Source organism: Salvelinus alpinus, chromosome 2 (assembly GCF_045679555.1).
Source record: "Salvelinus alpinus chromosome 2, SLU_Salpinus.1, whole genome shotgun sequence".
Taxonomy (NCBI): Eukaryota; Metazoa; Chordata; class Actinopteri; order Salmoniformes; family Salmonidae; genus Salvelinus; species Salvelinus alpinus.
Window position 1 is genome coordinate 28,163,156 of NC_092087.1, and position 15,664 is coordinate 28,178,819.

General features: G+C 43.9%; 1 protein-coding gene across 6 annotated transcripts in view; it reads left to right on the forward strand.

Moving 5' to 3' along the window:
- LOC139557773 (ankyrin repeat and SAM domain-containing protein 1A-like) overlaps positions 1 to 15,664 on the forward strand; it is a 35,264-nt gene that overhangs the window by 4,366 nt on the left and 15,234 nt on the right. For 5 of the 6 annotated variants that reach the window (XM_071372957.1, XM_071372949.1, XM_071372966.1 and 2 more), the window contains 5 exons: positions 3,805 to 3,871; positions 10,014 to 10,129; positions 14,511 to 14,609; positions 14,909 to 15,055; positions 15,480 to 15,596. In XM_071372957.1, the coding sequence (XP_071229058.1) occupies positions 3,805 to 3,871; positions 10,014 to 10,129; positions 14,511 to 14,609; positions 14,909 to 15,055; positions 15,480 to 15,596 (546 nt within the window). Of the gene's footprint in view, positions 1 to 3,804; positions 3,872 to 8,348; positions 8,699 to 10,013; positions 10,130 to 14,510; positions 14,610 to 14,908; positions 15,056 to 15,479; positions 15,597 to 15,664 lie in introns of those variants that run through there. The other variant, XM_071372993.1, reaches the window with a different exon arrangement.

The following is a 15,664-nucleotide window of genomic DNA, read 5'->3' on the forward strand; positions in this document are numbered from 1 at the left end:
TTCCGCACTAGACTGCGGTGCGTTCTGTGTACCGCATGCGTTCAATATTTTCAACTTAAGCGTGGCTTTACCTTGCGGTGGTATGAACAGAAGTTAGCTAACTATCTAACTACAAAGCTAACTACTTTTCTAGATAGCATAGCTAAGAAATTGCCAGCACCTAGCTTTCACTTTCCAGCAAACTATTTCACATTCAACTGACCAGGTCATCCAATCGCATTGGCAATGTGTCTCCATGCGACATGTTTAACATGGACGTCCTGGTAGCAACTGGCGCTTTGGTCACACAAGGTAGGGAACCCAGAGACAGAGAAACAAGGTAGGGAACCCAGAGACAGAGAAACAAGGTAGGGAACCCAGAGACAGAGAAACAAGGTAGGGAACCCAGAGACAGAGAAACAAGGTAGGGAACCCAGAGACAGAGAAACAAGGTAGGGAACCCAGAGACAGAGAAACAAGGTAGGGAACCCAGAGACAGAGAAACAAGGTAGGGAACCCAGAGACAGAGAAACAAGGTAGGGAACCCAGAGACAGAGAAACAAGGTAGGGAACCCAGAGACAGAGAAACAAGGTAGGGAACCCAGAGACAGAGAAACAAGGTAGGGAACCCAGAGACAGAGAAACAAGGTAGGGAACCCAGAGACAGAGAAACAAGGTAGGGAACCTAGAGACAGAGAAACAACCTTCTCCATGCTGCAAGCCTTTCTGCAGTTTGTGAAGTATATGTGTGTCAAGTAAATGCGGACTAGACATCCGGCAAAAACAACATATAGCAAAATGTATGCGCATCTGGTGAACATACAGTGTAATAAGTATGATACAATACGTCCGATAATACGTATGATAATGTACATATGCTATTCCATTCATAATGCAATCTATAAACGTAACAGGATAGTACGAATTTCCCTGAGACCACGTTGATCCTACACAAAGCTTATAGCTGACAGTGATTCATCATGATCTACATAGATGGGTGTATAACTAACAAATCTACATTTGTTTATATGGGGACTTAGCTAAGTGATAGCTTGACTGTCCCAAATGAGTTGAATTGCCATTAAAAAAAATTGGTCATACATTACTATACAAATGTAACCACGGACCCTTAAGAGGCACAGACCCATGAGAGGGCCTGGTTTGGAGAGGAGGTTTTATGGGTTGATGAGCCAGTTGGGGTAAGCAGCTTCCAACAGGTCTTCTCCCTGGCTCCTTGGTGTGGGTAACAGAGCAGTGTGACAACAGGTCTTCTCCCTGGCTCCTTGGTGTGGGTAACAGAGCAGTGTGACAACAGGTCTTCTCCCTGGCTCCTTGGTGTGGGTAACAGAGCAGTGTGACAACAGGTCTTCTCCCTGGCTCCTTGGTGTGGGTAACAGAGCAGTGTGACAACAGGTCTTCTCCCTGGCTCCTTGGTGTGGGTAACAGAGCAGTGTGACAACAGGTCTTCTCCCTGGCTCCTTGGTGTGGGTAACAGAGCAGTGTGACAACAGGTCTTCTCCCTGGCTCCTTGGTGTGGGTAACAGAGCAGCTTCCAACAGGTCTTCTCCCTGGCTCCTTGGTGTGGGTAACAGAGCAGTGTGACAACAGGTCTTCTCCCTGGCTCCTTGGTGTGGGTAACAGAGCAGTGTGACAACAGGTCTTCTCCCTGGCTCATTGGTGTGGGTAACAGAGCAGTGTGACAACAGGTCTTCTCCCTGGCTCCTTGGTGTGGGTAACAGAGCAGTGTGACAACAGGTCTTCTCCCTGGCTCCTTGGTGTGGGTAACAGAGCAGCTTCCAACAGGTCTTCTCCCTGGCTCCTTGGTGTGGGTAACAGAGCAGTGTGACAACAGGTCTTCTCCCTGGCTCCTTGGTGTGGGTAACAGAGCAGCTTCCAACAGGTCTTCTCCCTGGCTCCTTGGTGTGGGTAACAGAGCAGTGTGACAACAGGTCTTCTCCCTGGCTCCTTGGTGTGGGTAACAGAGCAGTGTGACAACAGGTCTTCTCCCTGGCTCCTTGGTGTGGGTAACAGAGCAGCTTCCAACAGGTCTTCTCCCTGGCTCCTTGGTGTGGGTAACAGAGCAGCTTCCAACAGGTCTTCTCCCTGGCTCCTTGGTGTGGGTAACAGAGCAGTGTGACAACAGGTCTTCTCACTGGCTCCTTGGTGTGGGTAACAGAGCAGCTTCCAACAGGTCTTCTCCCTGGCTCCTTGGTGTGGGTAACAGAGCAGTGTGACAACAGGTCTTCTCCCTGGCTCCTTGGTGTGGGTAACAGAGCAGTGTGACAACAGGTCTTCTCCCTGGCTCCTTGGTGTGGGTAACAGAGCAGTGTGACAACAGCATGGCATCAGCAGCAGATATTGAATGGCCCACTAAGAGGATTAGCATATAGATCCCAACTGATTGCAGCGTGATCACTTTAAGAGGAACACAATTGATTTAACAGCGTCCACCAACAGGCCCTTCACTTCATAACTGTGTTATCTTTTATTTCTTTGTGGTCTCTATATCTGATTATTCCAATCCACTTTTGCACTAATCAAAGGCTTGCCACTCAAGAGCTTACTGGAAAGTCTATATCAGACCCCTTAAGGGGTCACAAATTCACTTTGAAAAATCATATATTATGTGATGCGTTATGACAGCTACACTAACTAGATTTTTGTACGGATTTTCCACAGATTTGTTCTCGCCTGATGTCCTGTACATCTGGCAAGAGTGATGATGTGGAACAGTTGTGTAGCCTTAATGGTATTACTCTCAGGCTGAAAGAGTCTCCGCATGTTCTAGCTCTTTAATTGTAATGAGATGGAATTCCTCAAACAACTGCTTTTGGGCCGAGATAAGGTGCACTATAGCATATGGGCAATGTGTTGATGGTACGTGTGTGATATAGAATGTAACTGGGTTAATTCGATGTGGAATATGTGAGGTCTGTATTGCTGGAGGGAGCTGCCATGCTTCCCACCTGTCTGACTTCTAAATGAATCAAGGCTTTTTCTGAGTGTTGATGCCACTAGCAAAGTGCATAGGGCTTCTCAAATACTAAATAGTATGTCAAATAACCCTTTCTATGTCTCCAGTGTCACTTGTGAAAGCGGATTCAGCTTTTCAGACTTTTATAGTAGTAGAATATGCTGGCTAAATCACTGGATAGCGCTGTATTATGGCATTAGCTACCTCCTGAACAGTTAGAGTACAGTAAGCTCCCTCCATTGCTCTGAGAAGTTCTCGTCCCGGAATCTCAGTCTGCCAAGAGGAGAGGGTGCTGGAGAATGTCACAACCCCAGTTCTCACACAAACAGACAGAGCTGAACTGTGCAATATTACTGCAATATTTTCTTGACTTTGCTTTCAGAAGATAAATTATTATTAGTTATTTTCTAAGGCAATATGTTTTAGGCCCATGATGTGCTTGGATTGTTTTGTGTTAACCTCCATGCAGGCTTGTTGTTTTACTCTGTATACAGCAGGTTTTCACTTTCTATTCAGAGACGGGGCAGAGAGCCTTATTGAATCTTATAAAGGTCATTTTGCAGAGATCTAAAGCAATTTGGTCTACAGGTTTTCCCTGCGCTTCGTGCACCGAAGGTTCAATCGCTTTAAATTGCAATTCACCCTGACACCCTGTGTGAAGGACCAATTAAACACTACCCACCATGTTGTTGTTTTACTCTTCATCCATCATTTCTGCCCTCCTCCTTAGTCAGCATCCATGTACACTGTTTGTAAACACACAGAAACAAGCTTTAGGAGCACATGTTGATGATCATTACCTGGGGGTAACCATATCTGGTTTGTCCTAATGTTTCACTCCTCTTCCACAGATTGAGAAGCTCATGAACATGATTGGAGCAGGCATCGAGTCATCCAATGACCAGCAGCGCACCACAGGTAAATACCTACATGTAGGTAAAGGTTGCATACAAACAGTTAGCCATCTTATGACAGCTCTATGTAGGCCTTATGACAGAGCGTTAAAGTAAAGGGCAGTGGTGGAAAAGGTACCCAATTGTCATACTTGAGAAAAAGTAAAGATACCTTAATAGAAAATGACCCAAGTAAAAGTGAAAGTCACCCAGTAAAATACTATTTGATTTTAAATATACCACATGTATCAAAATTAAGTGTAATCGCAAAAATATACTTAAGTATGCTTATATTAATCACAATTTTATTTTCTTTTTATTTATAACCAGGGGCTCACTACAACACGCATACATCATTTACAAATGAAGCATGTGTTTAGTGATTCCAGCAGATCAGAGGCAGTAGGGATGACCAGGGATGTTCTCTTGATAAGTGCATGAACTGGACCATTTTCCTGTCCTGCCAAGCATTCAAAATGTAACCTATACTTTTGGTGTTCAGGGAAAATGTATTGAGTAAAAAGTACATTATTTTCTTTAGGAATGTAGTGAAGTAAAAGTAAAAGTTGTCAAAAATATGTATAGCAAAGTAAAGTACAAATATCCCAAAAAACGACTTAAGTAGTACTTTAAAAGTATTTTTACTTAAGTACTTTACACCACTGGCAGACTGTTTCTATGCTGTACAGGCTCATTAGAAACCAACAACCATATTATAAGACATAAAAGATATGAAGATTTGTTTTTCCCATAAATCATAACAATTCAAGGTGTAATTTGTTTTGTGTGAAACTTGTGTCATCTGTCTGGGGTTTTGTGGTGTGAAGTGTATTTCCACTTTAAGATAAATCAAATTCAAACTTCACTTGACTATCATTTTTCCTGTGCTGTGTATCAATAGAGGCTGAATCTATTCTCTGCTTCATCGAGTCTATCCTTCAGGCGGCTCTCAGTGAGGAGCCAACTAACAAATGCTCAGTTTATTTAGATTACATTCTCAACTTGATATACTGGATCTCTAAATCTCCCTTAGACACTTTTCTATAATGTGATTCCCCAAAGCTATTTACCTCAGTGGATTATGGTCATTGTGCTATGAGGATTTTTGGTCAAACTCATATTGATAATGACACTCTTTTGGCTTAATGTTGTAATGTGTATTATTAATATGTATTATTAATGTACAGTAATAGCTCCACACTGCAGGCTGACTGTGCTAGGATCTTTTTCATCATGACATCATACAGCACATCTGCCTTCCTCTGACGATGTGTGTCCATTACACTGAACAGGCCACCGTCATCATGTCCATATATGGTCCTTGATGCATAATTGATTATTATCATTAGTCATAACCACTCTCATGAAACTCACTAATGAAACTCACTGTGGTTTCCTCTCCTTCAGCTGAAAGTATATAGTTTTATTATTCCAATTTCATCTACCACTCATTTACTATTATTTTTATACCTGATGTTATTGTACTCTACGTAATGTGGCTGGAAAGTATGGTAATTGATGTGTTTGTTGATGTAGACGGTGCTTCTATACTATTTCAGTATTTTGAGTTTTTCATAAAGAGGACTCAGCAGGAACCTGTCCCAGATTCAGCTGATTCATAGCTGTGCTGATTTTATCACCTGATTGTACCTGATTTCTTGTTACTCTGTCATTTGGCATGGAGAGGAGATGTAAAAATGTTTTTCAACAAAATATGTTTTATTGTCACATAAACCAAATAGGTGCAGTGAAATGTGTTGTTTTACAGGGTCAGCTGTAGTAGTACGGCACCGCTGGAGCAAAGTAGGGTTAAGTGCCCTGCTCAAGGGCACATCGACAGATCTTTCACCTTGTCAGCTCAGGTATTTGAACCAGCGACCTTTCGGTTACTTGCCCAATGCTCTAACCGCTAGGCTACCTGCCACCCTACGTTTAGCCAAAATGTGTTGACTGACTTGCCCTCTTGGTAAAGGCATAATGAGGGTATTGTATTCTCCTACAAAATGAAATGATACAAAATGAAAGTGCCCTTCCGGATTAAGATATCAAGAGAGGGGAAGAGAGTGAGTGAGGGAGAGGGAAGCCAAATTGTCACTATTCTCCCCTACATTATTCCACCATTGTAAAGGAGCTATATTATCCCCCAACCCTTCCATCTCTCTCTCCCTCCTATTCTCCTCACCCCTCTTTGAGGGGATACTATTTCCTAGGGATGACCTGTGCTAATTCATCCTAAACTATAATATATTTTTTTGTGACTGCTGTGCCATTTTGCCTCTTCAAATATCCCTGCCTATTGAATGCTTAAACGATGTGCTGTTTGCATTTGTGGTTTGAAAGTGCTTCAATTGTCTGTTACAGGAGCATTAAGTAAATTAACTTAAACAGCGAGCAGGGAGGGAGAGGGAGCTCTCCTAACAACACACAGGAGGCATCCTGCAGCTCAGTTTGTGTTTGCCGCTCCTCTGTCGTTCAAAGAAATAGTGTCCGTCTTCCGTTCCTGTGAATTAATTTAGCTTTGCGGTTCCTTTCGGTAGTGTTGCCGTTGTGGATGTGTTGACAGAGCTAGGGCTCCTCTCACATTGATAAAGAGGCAGTGCTTTATCTAGATAGCAGAGCCATTAACTCTCCGTAAATATTTCCCCCAGAGCCAAGTTTAGACCTAGGTACCTCTCTCGGTCCCTTCGGAAGCCCACTAGCCCAAACTGGACGTGAAGACTCGTTTAGTGGGCTGAGGTAGTAACCCAGTTCCCCCTAACAGTAACAATCACTCAGTAATTAGGCCGTGCTGGTCCCTGGGAGCTGATGTCGTCCCAAATTAATGGCTGTAATTGGGTGGGGAGGGCTGGTATTTTTAACAGGCTTTGTTAGAGTGATATATTAAAGAAGCTGCCATCGGTAAAACTCTGGGGGAAGAGGGAGGGGTCTGACTGAAACTTAATGAGTCTGCTCCAATCTTTCCTATTTCTTTATTACCATCTTATCTCCCACACATGCACATTTCATCATCTTCACTATTCATCGTTTTATGTCCATCTCTTATCTGTCTGCTTCATTTGTCTTCCTTTTCCTTTTCACATTATTATAATTTTTTGTCATTTAGCAGACGTTCTTATCCAGAGTGACTTACAGTAAGTAGTGAGTGCATTCATCCTTTCTCCCAAAGCATGTCTAATAGAAGGGCTGTCTGTTCTTGATTATGAATTATGAGTGTTAGCTCTTGAGCTTATCTCGGATGCGTGGTCACAAAGACCTGACCTTTACCTTCATTAAGGTAGAGCAACTTGGTTACAGCCGGCCAATTACGGCAGGAGCTCAAATCGATCGCTCCTCACTTTGCCTCTGTAACCATTACTTCTCCTCCTCTGGCCAGCTGGCTGGGGATGGGATGTGTGAGGCGTTCACAGGCAGACTGAAAGCCTGCATAATTACTCTGTGCCTGTAACTGTATCCAGATAACACCAGTGATGGACGCAGTAAGCAGCCCTGCATAGGTGGGTGCAAATGCCTATTTGGTTTTATTTCAATAGAAGTCTGTGTGCCCATTTGTATTATCCTGTTGCATTTCACACGTTTGATTCCTGCAGTTATCTGTAAGCTTCACGCATCAACTGTTGTATTCTAAAATAGTTTGTGATATGTGCTGACGTAACAAAAGGAGTTACACTCTTAGAAAAAAGGGTTCCCAAAGGGTTCTTCAGCTGTCCCCATAGGAAAGTGTTCTACATGGAACCGAAAAGGGTTCTACCTGGAACCAAAAGGGTTCTACCTGGAACCAGCAGATGAACCCTTTATGGTTCTAGATAGTACCTTTTTTTCTAAGAGTGTAATGTTTCACCTGTCATCTTGTAGCATGGGGGGTATCCAATGAAAGGGACTTGAGAGTCATTATGAGAGACAGTCCATTAAACACTGTGTGTGTGTGTGTGTGTGTGTGTGTGTGTGTGTGTGTGTGTGTGTGTGTGTGTGTGTGTGTGCGTGCGTGCGTGCGTGCGTGCGTGCGTGCGTGCGTGCGTGCGTGCGTGCGTGCGTGCGTGTGAGCTTTGCACTGACTTGAGTCAGTGCTGCCCCACTCGCCCAATCATCACAGCGAGATGTAAATTAATTAAGGACAGCTGTGAATAAGCTTGAACATTTTCTTTATTTTAATGTTCCTTGTAAAGCAATGGGAAGCCGAGCTTTGAAATCACTGCCCATGTAGAAGGGGAGAAACATACATCCTTTTTATATTCTAGTCATTCCATACAGAGGTCTGTGATTTTGAGGCTCCTAGTGCTTGTTCCCTGCCTCTGACGGTGGTGTCTTTTCAGCACTAGCAAGATCAGAGTGCCTCTGTGCAATTCTAATCAGTGCAGATGGTGGGAAGAGAGAGAGAGCGAGAGAGAGACCGGGGTAGAGGGTGTGAGAGAGAGAGAGAGAGAGAGAGAGAGAGAGAGAGAGAGAGAGAGAGAGAGAGAGACTGTGAGGTAGAGGAAAAGAGAGACGGGTAGAGGGAGAGAGAGAGACTGGGGTAGAGGGAGAGAGAGAGACTGTGAGGTAGAGGGAGTGAGAGAGAGGCTATGAGGTAGAGGGAGAGGGAGGGGGATTTATATAGTAAGAGTGTGAGGCAGAGAGATATAGGGGGAGGAACGAAGAGCTGATACGTGGAGCAGTACCCTCTCCATCAGGCAGCATACGGCAGCCCTGCAGTGGATTGAGAGACTATGTGAATGAGGGAATGAGGTAAAGAGCCAGAAAGAGAGCAGAAGAGAGAGAAAGCTTGAGGGATTTGTCTGAATGGGAAGGGGGATGAGCATCAAGACTGCCTGTTGTGGATGCGGGAAGGACGCGGTTGAGGCTGCTTTCTGGACTCGTGAGTATCCAGCATCAGGACGTTATGTCCTGTGAGGGAAGCGGTGAGGGGAGCGTGTGAGCCGAGAGCAGCTGCTTTGTGACAGTGCATGCATCAGACAGGGGATGCAGCAAACCTCTGCTCTGAGCACAGGAGCTAGCTGTACCCACGGTGTGGGAGAGCCAGGTGGGGTAGAGGGGGCTTATCGCACAGGGAGGAGGCAGGCTGAACCAAGGTGGTCCTGTGGAGATCTCAGCCAAGAGTCAAGAGGCTCACCTGTGCTCTGTTAGAGCTGAGCTTGGATTTACTGGTGTGAGATATGATAAGAACTTTCTCTGAATGAGCCAGCCTCCAAAGGGGAGTCTATATGTTGGGAAGCATCAGGTTTACCACCAGGATCACTGGGAACACCAAGAACATAGAGCCTCAGGCTAGCAGGCATGCCGGCGGCTGGAGCTTTATCAAGCGGCTAGTGATTGGATTCTGATTTTATTTCAGGAGTTTTTCATCAACAGTCGGAAGCCAAAGGAGAAACCTGAATTTTGGTGTTTGAGATTGGACTCTCATTCTGTTTGTGGAATAAGACCAAAATCCTAGAGAGAATCCCATAATCCAGATTACACGAATAGCCTTACCTTATCACGGTTCTACCGTCAGAGCTCTCAGACAGGTTGTCCAATAAAGCCATGGGACAGAGACAGAGGTGAACAAATGCTACAAAGTGGAGCTGTAACTTACTGTGGTTTACCATACCCTTGTGGAATATTATCTCAAAAAGGATGATGCTGATGATGGTTTAACCAGGTTTAAAGACAGCATGTGGAATATGATATCCAGTAATACTGTATCATCTTTGTGTGGTCTGGAAAATTATTTTGTTTAGTGCTCCGTATTACAGTGTGCATTTTGAGGCACATTTTGAGGCATTGGCAATTGGCAATTTCCATGTCAGTAATTAGCAAAACATTTTGATAGAAGATGCCAGATTGGCTCAATCAATTGAAAGTGGTGATCAGTATTCAAAGGATCTACATATCCACCTCTACCTCCACCCTTGCCTGACATTGACACTCACAGTAACAACAGTGGGTGTACAGTATACCACGGTGGGCAGGTTCCACCACTATATCTCTAGTGTAAGAATAGCCGGGCCCCCTCCTGCCCTGTGGGAGCCGCCCTCCCCCAACCTGGACCCTGTCTCCTCTGCCCTGCTGGTGCTCCTGCACTCGGCTGTGCTGGCCGAGGATGATGTGGCAATGTCATGTCTCGTCCTCGGAGTGCCGCTGCTACCGGCTGAACGGCTTCTCCCTGCTGAAGCGCTTCCCTCTCTCGGCAGATGGGGCCTGCAGCAAAGCCCTGGACCAGCCCGTGGGTGAGTGGCTGGAGCATGTGGGGCTGCCGCAGTACGAGAGCAAGCTGCTGCTTAATGGCTTTGACGACCTATGCTACATGGTGAGTCAACGTTTCTAAGATCTTTTACACTATTCATCTCTTTTCCTCTCCTTTTCTCCCTCCTTTTCCATCTCCTTTTCTCCCTCCTTTTCCATCTACCTTTCTCCCTCTTTTCCATCTCCCCCTCTTCTATTTCAGTTGCTGTTCCTTATTCTGTCTCCCCCAGTTTCTCTCTTTCTTCCATAGCTGCTCTTCACCTCTCCTTGCTATACAGTAGATGACCCTATACAGATTTACTGTATGTGCTTACTGTAAATCCCTTTGAAGTGTAGAAGAGGTCACCAATGGTAAGATGAATCACACCAAAACCTATTAACTTTTCTCCTTCATCCCCAATCATTCCATCTCATTTACAATAAATTCCCATAGTCACCACCATCCCCCCTATCTTGTCAGGCTGATTTATGTTCTACAGCCTTAACCCCCATGCTGGCTCGGCCAGAAAGCATACACAGTATAGCTCACCCAATCATCAGCAGATACAACAAACCACTCTGTTGAGGTCACAGTATGGATTTTACTTCCTGGCAATTCTATAAGATATTTTGTGGCAAAGTAAAGTTTTTTTTTTAAGGGCATGAATGTTTTTTTTGTTGCTGTAGAGACTTCAAACATATTTTGTGATGTCATGGTCAAGTTGTATACTGATGTTTTTTTCTGGTTATCTTATGCCACCTCAGCCAGAAAATAACATCATTATGACATCCCTTGAGTCTTGTATGTCTCTTGTTTCTGGAAAGCATAGGCAGATTCAATTGGCTGTGCCTCTGGAATTATGTATTAATAAAATGGTTTAGCTGCAGCTAAAATGACTGTATGTTTTGTGTCAAACTAAGAGAGGCAATCATGTTCCTTTTAAGTTATAACACACGGAAGTGTGTTACAACATTTGCCAATGAATGTTCAAAACAACACTGATATTTCCACTGATTAGGTAACTTTGAAAAATATGTTGTAAATGGTGAATAACATGGTCTTTAAAGCAAACACGAACTAATCTGATGACACAGCTGCTTCAGTACTGTTGTTTACATGAGTTTGCCACAGATGAGAGCTTGGCCAGGGGCAACGGACTGCACCTGTTGGAGAGGTTACATAACCAATGGAAGAAGTCTGATATACTGTGTATAGACTGGGAATAGTCAGCATAGTGATGTAGAGTGTATTGTACCAACCAGTATTGTACCAATGGTGTTCGTGTTAATAAGGTTATAATAGGATGAGGATCATGGGTCATTAGCATTGTGATGCTAATGTTCATCTCTTTTCATGTCTGAGGAGTGGAAGTACCAACCAGATAATTGATTAGCTCTCTGCAGGACAAATTCCCCTCAGATACTTATAAGGACTTGGAGGTTACTGTCTGAATAGGTCACAGCAGTCAGAGAGATGATGTAAAGGTTGAATGGTGTCCCATTGAACTTTCTGCCAGATGCATCGAGTTATCACTGCAGTGCTGCTCTGTTTATTTGTTGATTTGCTTCGTGGGCTGACTCTAGATCAGGGGAAGTGGTATACTGGGTTTTGCCAGGTATAACTTTTATTGAGTGGTTGAGATGGCTCTGTGAGACACTGTTCAACCCCATCATCGAATTAATGTAGATTAAATCAAATCACATATAAATACATTGTCATGAAGCCCAGAGGAGCAAAGGTAATGGTGACTGTGCCGGAGACGCACATTAGTCGGTGAACATCTGGCCTGAAAGCTGCGATGACAAAGCTGTCATCTTCATTAAATAAAATACACTGTCTCTTTTAGAGTATAGCCCAGTTGAGAAATCTGAGTGCTTGATTTCCCTGCTGATCCCAAAGGCAAGAGCGTCATAGATCAAATTCTTCAAAACAGAGAAAGTTAGAGTTAGTCTACCCTTCAGACCTTCGGTGCCTCCTCATTTCATGGAACCTTCCCCCTTTGTGATGAGGGATTGTATGTGTCACAGTTATGTAATAGGTACTTATAAATAACAACAAAAATAGCTATTAATTACTTAATCATATTTCCTGATTAAGTATAAATGACAAGCTCCAGTGGGACCTTCTTGAACGTCCAACAATAATTTTATTGGAAATATCTATTTTGGGCGATTCCTGACGTCAGACACTGCGTTATTTGGATCCTTGTTCTAGTGATCATCAGTGTGTTACTGTAACTGCTGCATTGTGCTCCAGAAACAAGCAGTGAGGCTAGATTTAGAAAAGACTAGCTACATTTGAACATTCTTGGCCAGGAAAAATCTATCCGCAGCAGTCCACTGGGAAAATGCTGAGCTCCACATTTTTAAGGATCTCCTTGTATCTTTATTTCTCCCTATAAAGCTGATGTAGATGACGAAGCATGTGCCACTTATGGAAAGTTATGTAAAACAAATGGTGAACATCTATTGTTGTCAATCATTTGTGTAAAGGAAAATAGGAAATGTTTAGATGACTTTAATCATTGCACACACACATATACCAACACACAGATACATAATCCTAAGCGTTTTTCTCATGCCCAATGTAATTTGTCTCAATGCAACACTGTAGCTCAGAAGTAAAAGCTCCTGCATTTTTGATTGCTTTTCCCTTGGTGGTGTTGCATTAGAATAGATTGATTACCTTTGGCATGCACAATTTATTTGACTCCAATGTCCTCTCACCGCGCCATTCCTGTTTGTCTGAGGACATAAATAAGCGCATGCGCGTGTGTGTGTTTATGTCTGTGTCTCTGTGTATGTGTGTGTGTGTCTGTGTGTATTATTGAGTGCATATAAATCTAAATCAAATCAAATTGTATTTGTCACATGCGCCGACTACAACAGGTGTAGACCTTACCGTGAAATGCTTACTTACAAGCCCTTAACCAACAATGCAGTTTTTATTAATTTTTTTATTTAATTTCACCTTTATTTAACCAGGTAGGCCAGTTGAGAACAAGTTCTCATTTACAACTGCGACCTGGCCAAGATAAAGCAAAGCAGTGCGTCACAAACAACAGCACAGAGTTACACATGGGATAAACAAACGTGGTACCGAGTCAATGTGCGGGGGTATATGTTGTCGAGGTAATTTGTACATGTAGGTGGGGGTAAAGTGCACAATGTATTGTTGTCTCTACCTTCTTGCCCTTTGCGCTGTTGTCTGTGCCCAATAATGTTTGTACCCTGTTTTGTGCTGCTACCATGTTGTGCTGCTGCCATGTTGTGTTGCTATCATGTTGTTGTCATCTTGTGTTGCTACCATGATGTGTTCTTATGTGTTGCTGCCATGCTATGTTGTTGTCTTAGGTTTCTCTTTATGTAGTGTTGTGTTGTCTCTCTGGTCGTGATGTGTGTTTTGTCCTATATTTATATTTAATTCATTTTTATTTTGAAACCCAGCCCACGTCCCCACAGGAGGCCTTTTGCCTTTTGGTAGGCCGTCATTGTAAATAACTGACTTGCCTAGTTAAATAAAGGTTAAATAAAATGTTATTAAATAAAAAAGTTACTAAAAACTAGATAGCAGCCGCAGTGTAATAACAAAGGGGGGGGGGGGGGGGGGGTCAATGTAAATAGTGCGGGTGGCCATTTTACTAATTGTTCAGCAGTCTTATGGCTTGGGGGTAGAAGCTGTTAAGGAGCCATTTTGGACATAGACTTGGCTCTCCAGTGCCGCTTACCTTGCGGTAGCAGAGAGAACAGTCTATGACTTGGGTGACTGGAGTCTTTGAAGATTTTTTGGGCCTTCCTCTGACACCGCCTATTATATAGTGATGTACTGGGCCATACGCACTACCCTCTGTAGCACCTTATGGTCAGATGCCGAGCAGTTGCCATAGCAGGCAGTGATGCAACCAGTCAGGATGCTCTCGGTGGTGTAGAACCTTTTGAGGATCTGGAGACCCATGCTAAATCTTTTCAGTCTCCTGAGTGGGAAAAGCCGTTGTCGTGCCCTCTTCACGTCTGGCTTGGTGTGTTTGGACCATGATAGTTTGTTGGTGATGTGGACACCAAGGAACTTAAACTCTCAACCCGCTCCACTACAGCCCGTCAATGTGAATGGGGGCATGTTCGGCCCCCCTTTTCCTGTAGTCCACGATCAGCAACTTTGTCTTGCTCACGTTGAGGGAGAGGTTGTTGTCCTGGCACCACCCTGCCAAGTCTCTGACCTCCTCCCTATAGGCTGTCTCATCATTGTCGGTGATCAGGCCTACCACTGTTGTGTCGTCAGCAAACTTAATGATGGTGTTGGAGTCGTGCTTGGCCACGCATATAGACCTAGAGTGTAGGAGATGTTGTAATGTCTATGTTAATAGTTAGCTTAAGTGATTATATGTGTTTATGCATAAGTGTCTGCAGTTTGTGTGATTAACTTGTGCGTGTGCGTGTGTGTACTGCGTGCGTTGGTGCATGTGTAGGGCAGTAACGTGATGGAGGACTTGGACCTTAGAGATATGGGAATCACTGACCCTGGACACAGAAAGAAGATCCTCCACGCAGCACGCAGCTTGCCCAAGGTAGTTATCATCAGTCAAGGGCACCACCTGCAACCTTTTACCTGGTTGACCATTCATCTAAGAACATCAAGGTTTCAAGGAGTGTGCATTGGATTTATCTACGTTTGTGCATAGTATTATCAATCATGATAGGATGACCGGTATTGTAAAGTAGCTTGGATCTTGCCTGTAGCTATGGCAAAAGAGATCCTATGAAAAAGCCCTTTGACATTGGTTATGGTTGGAATATCCTGAAGGGAATTGTGAAATCCTGCTTTTATTTTAATGTATTTTGATCTATTTTCTGCCCCTGTCTGTAGGTGAAGGCCCTTGGCTGTGATGGCAGCACCTCTCTCTCCACCTGGTTGGATGTGCTAGGTCTGCAGGAGTACCTGCCTAACTTCCTGTCTAGTGGCTACCGTACCTTGGACTGTGTGAAGAACCTATGGGAGTTGGAGATTGTCAACGTGAGGCCAATGTTTTGTTAGTGAATTATAGAGTGCCTCAGGGAGGAGACAGTGCTGTACTGAGCTTAAGGCAAAACAGATTTGAGCTGAATAATTGAGGAGTCCATTCTGTCTGCCTGTTGTGTGCCGGCATGGGTGTCCAGCTATGTATTTCATTGGAGGCTGCTGAGGGGAGGATGGCTCATAATAATGGCTGGAACGTAAATGGAATGGCATTAAACACATGGAAACCATGTATTTGATACCATTCCACTAATTCCACTCCAGCCATTACCACGAGCCCGTCCTCAACAATTAAGGCGCCACCAACCTCCTGTGGTGTATTTTCATTCATATTTGTTTTTGCCAGTATTAGTGTTCATATGCACACAGCCCTTAGTACAGTCTAGTCACCATTGTGTCCCATCTGTGCCGGTTTCTGTAGGTGTTGAAAATCGGCGTTCTGGGCCACAGGAAGAGGATCATAGCGTCTCTGGCAGAGCGGCCCTATGAGGAGGCCCCGACCAAATCACAGATCTCTCACCGTCTCTCACAGATCAGGGTTAGTTAGAGCCTTGTCACATTTTAACAATAATTTCACCTGTATGACACTACATAACATTCTAAAAC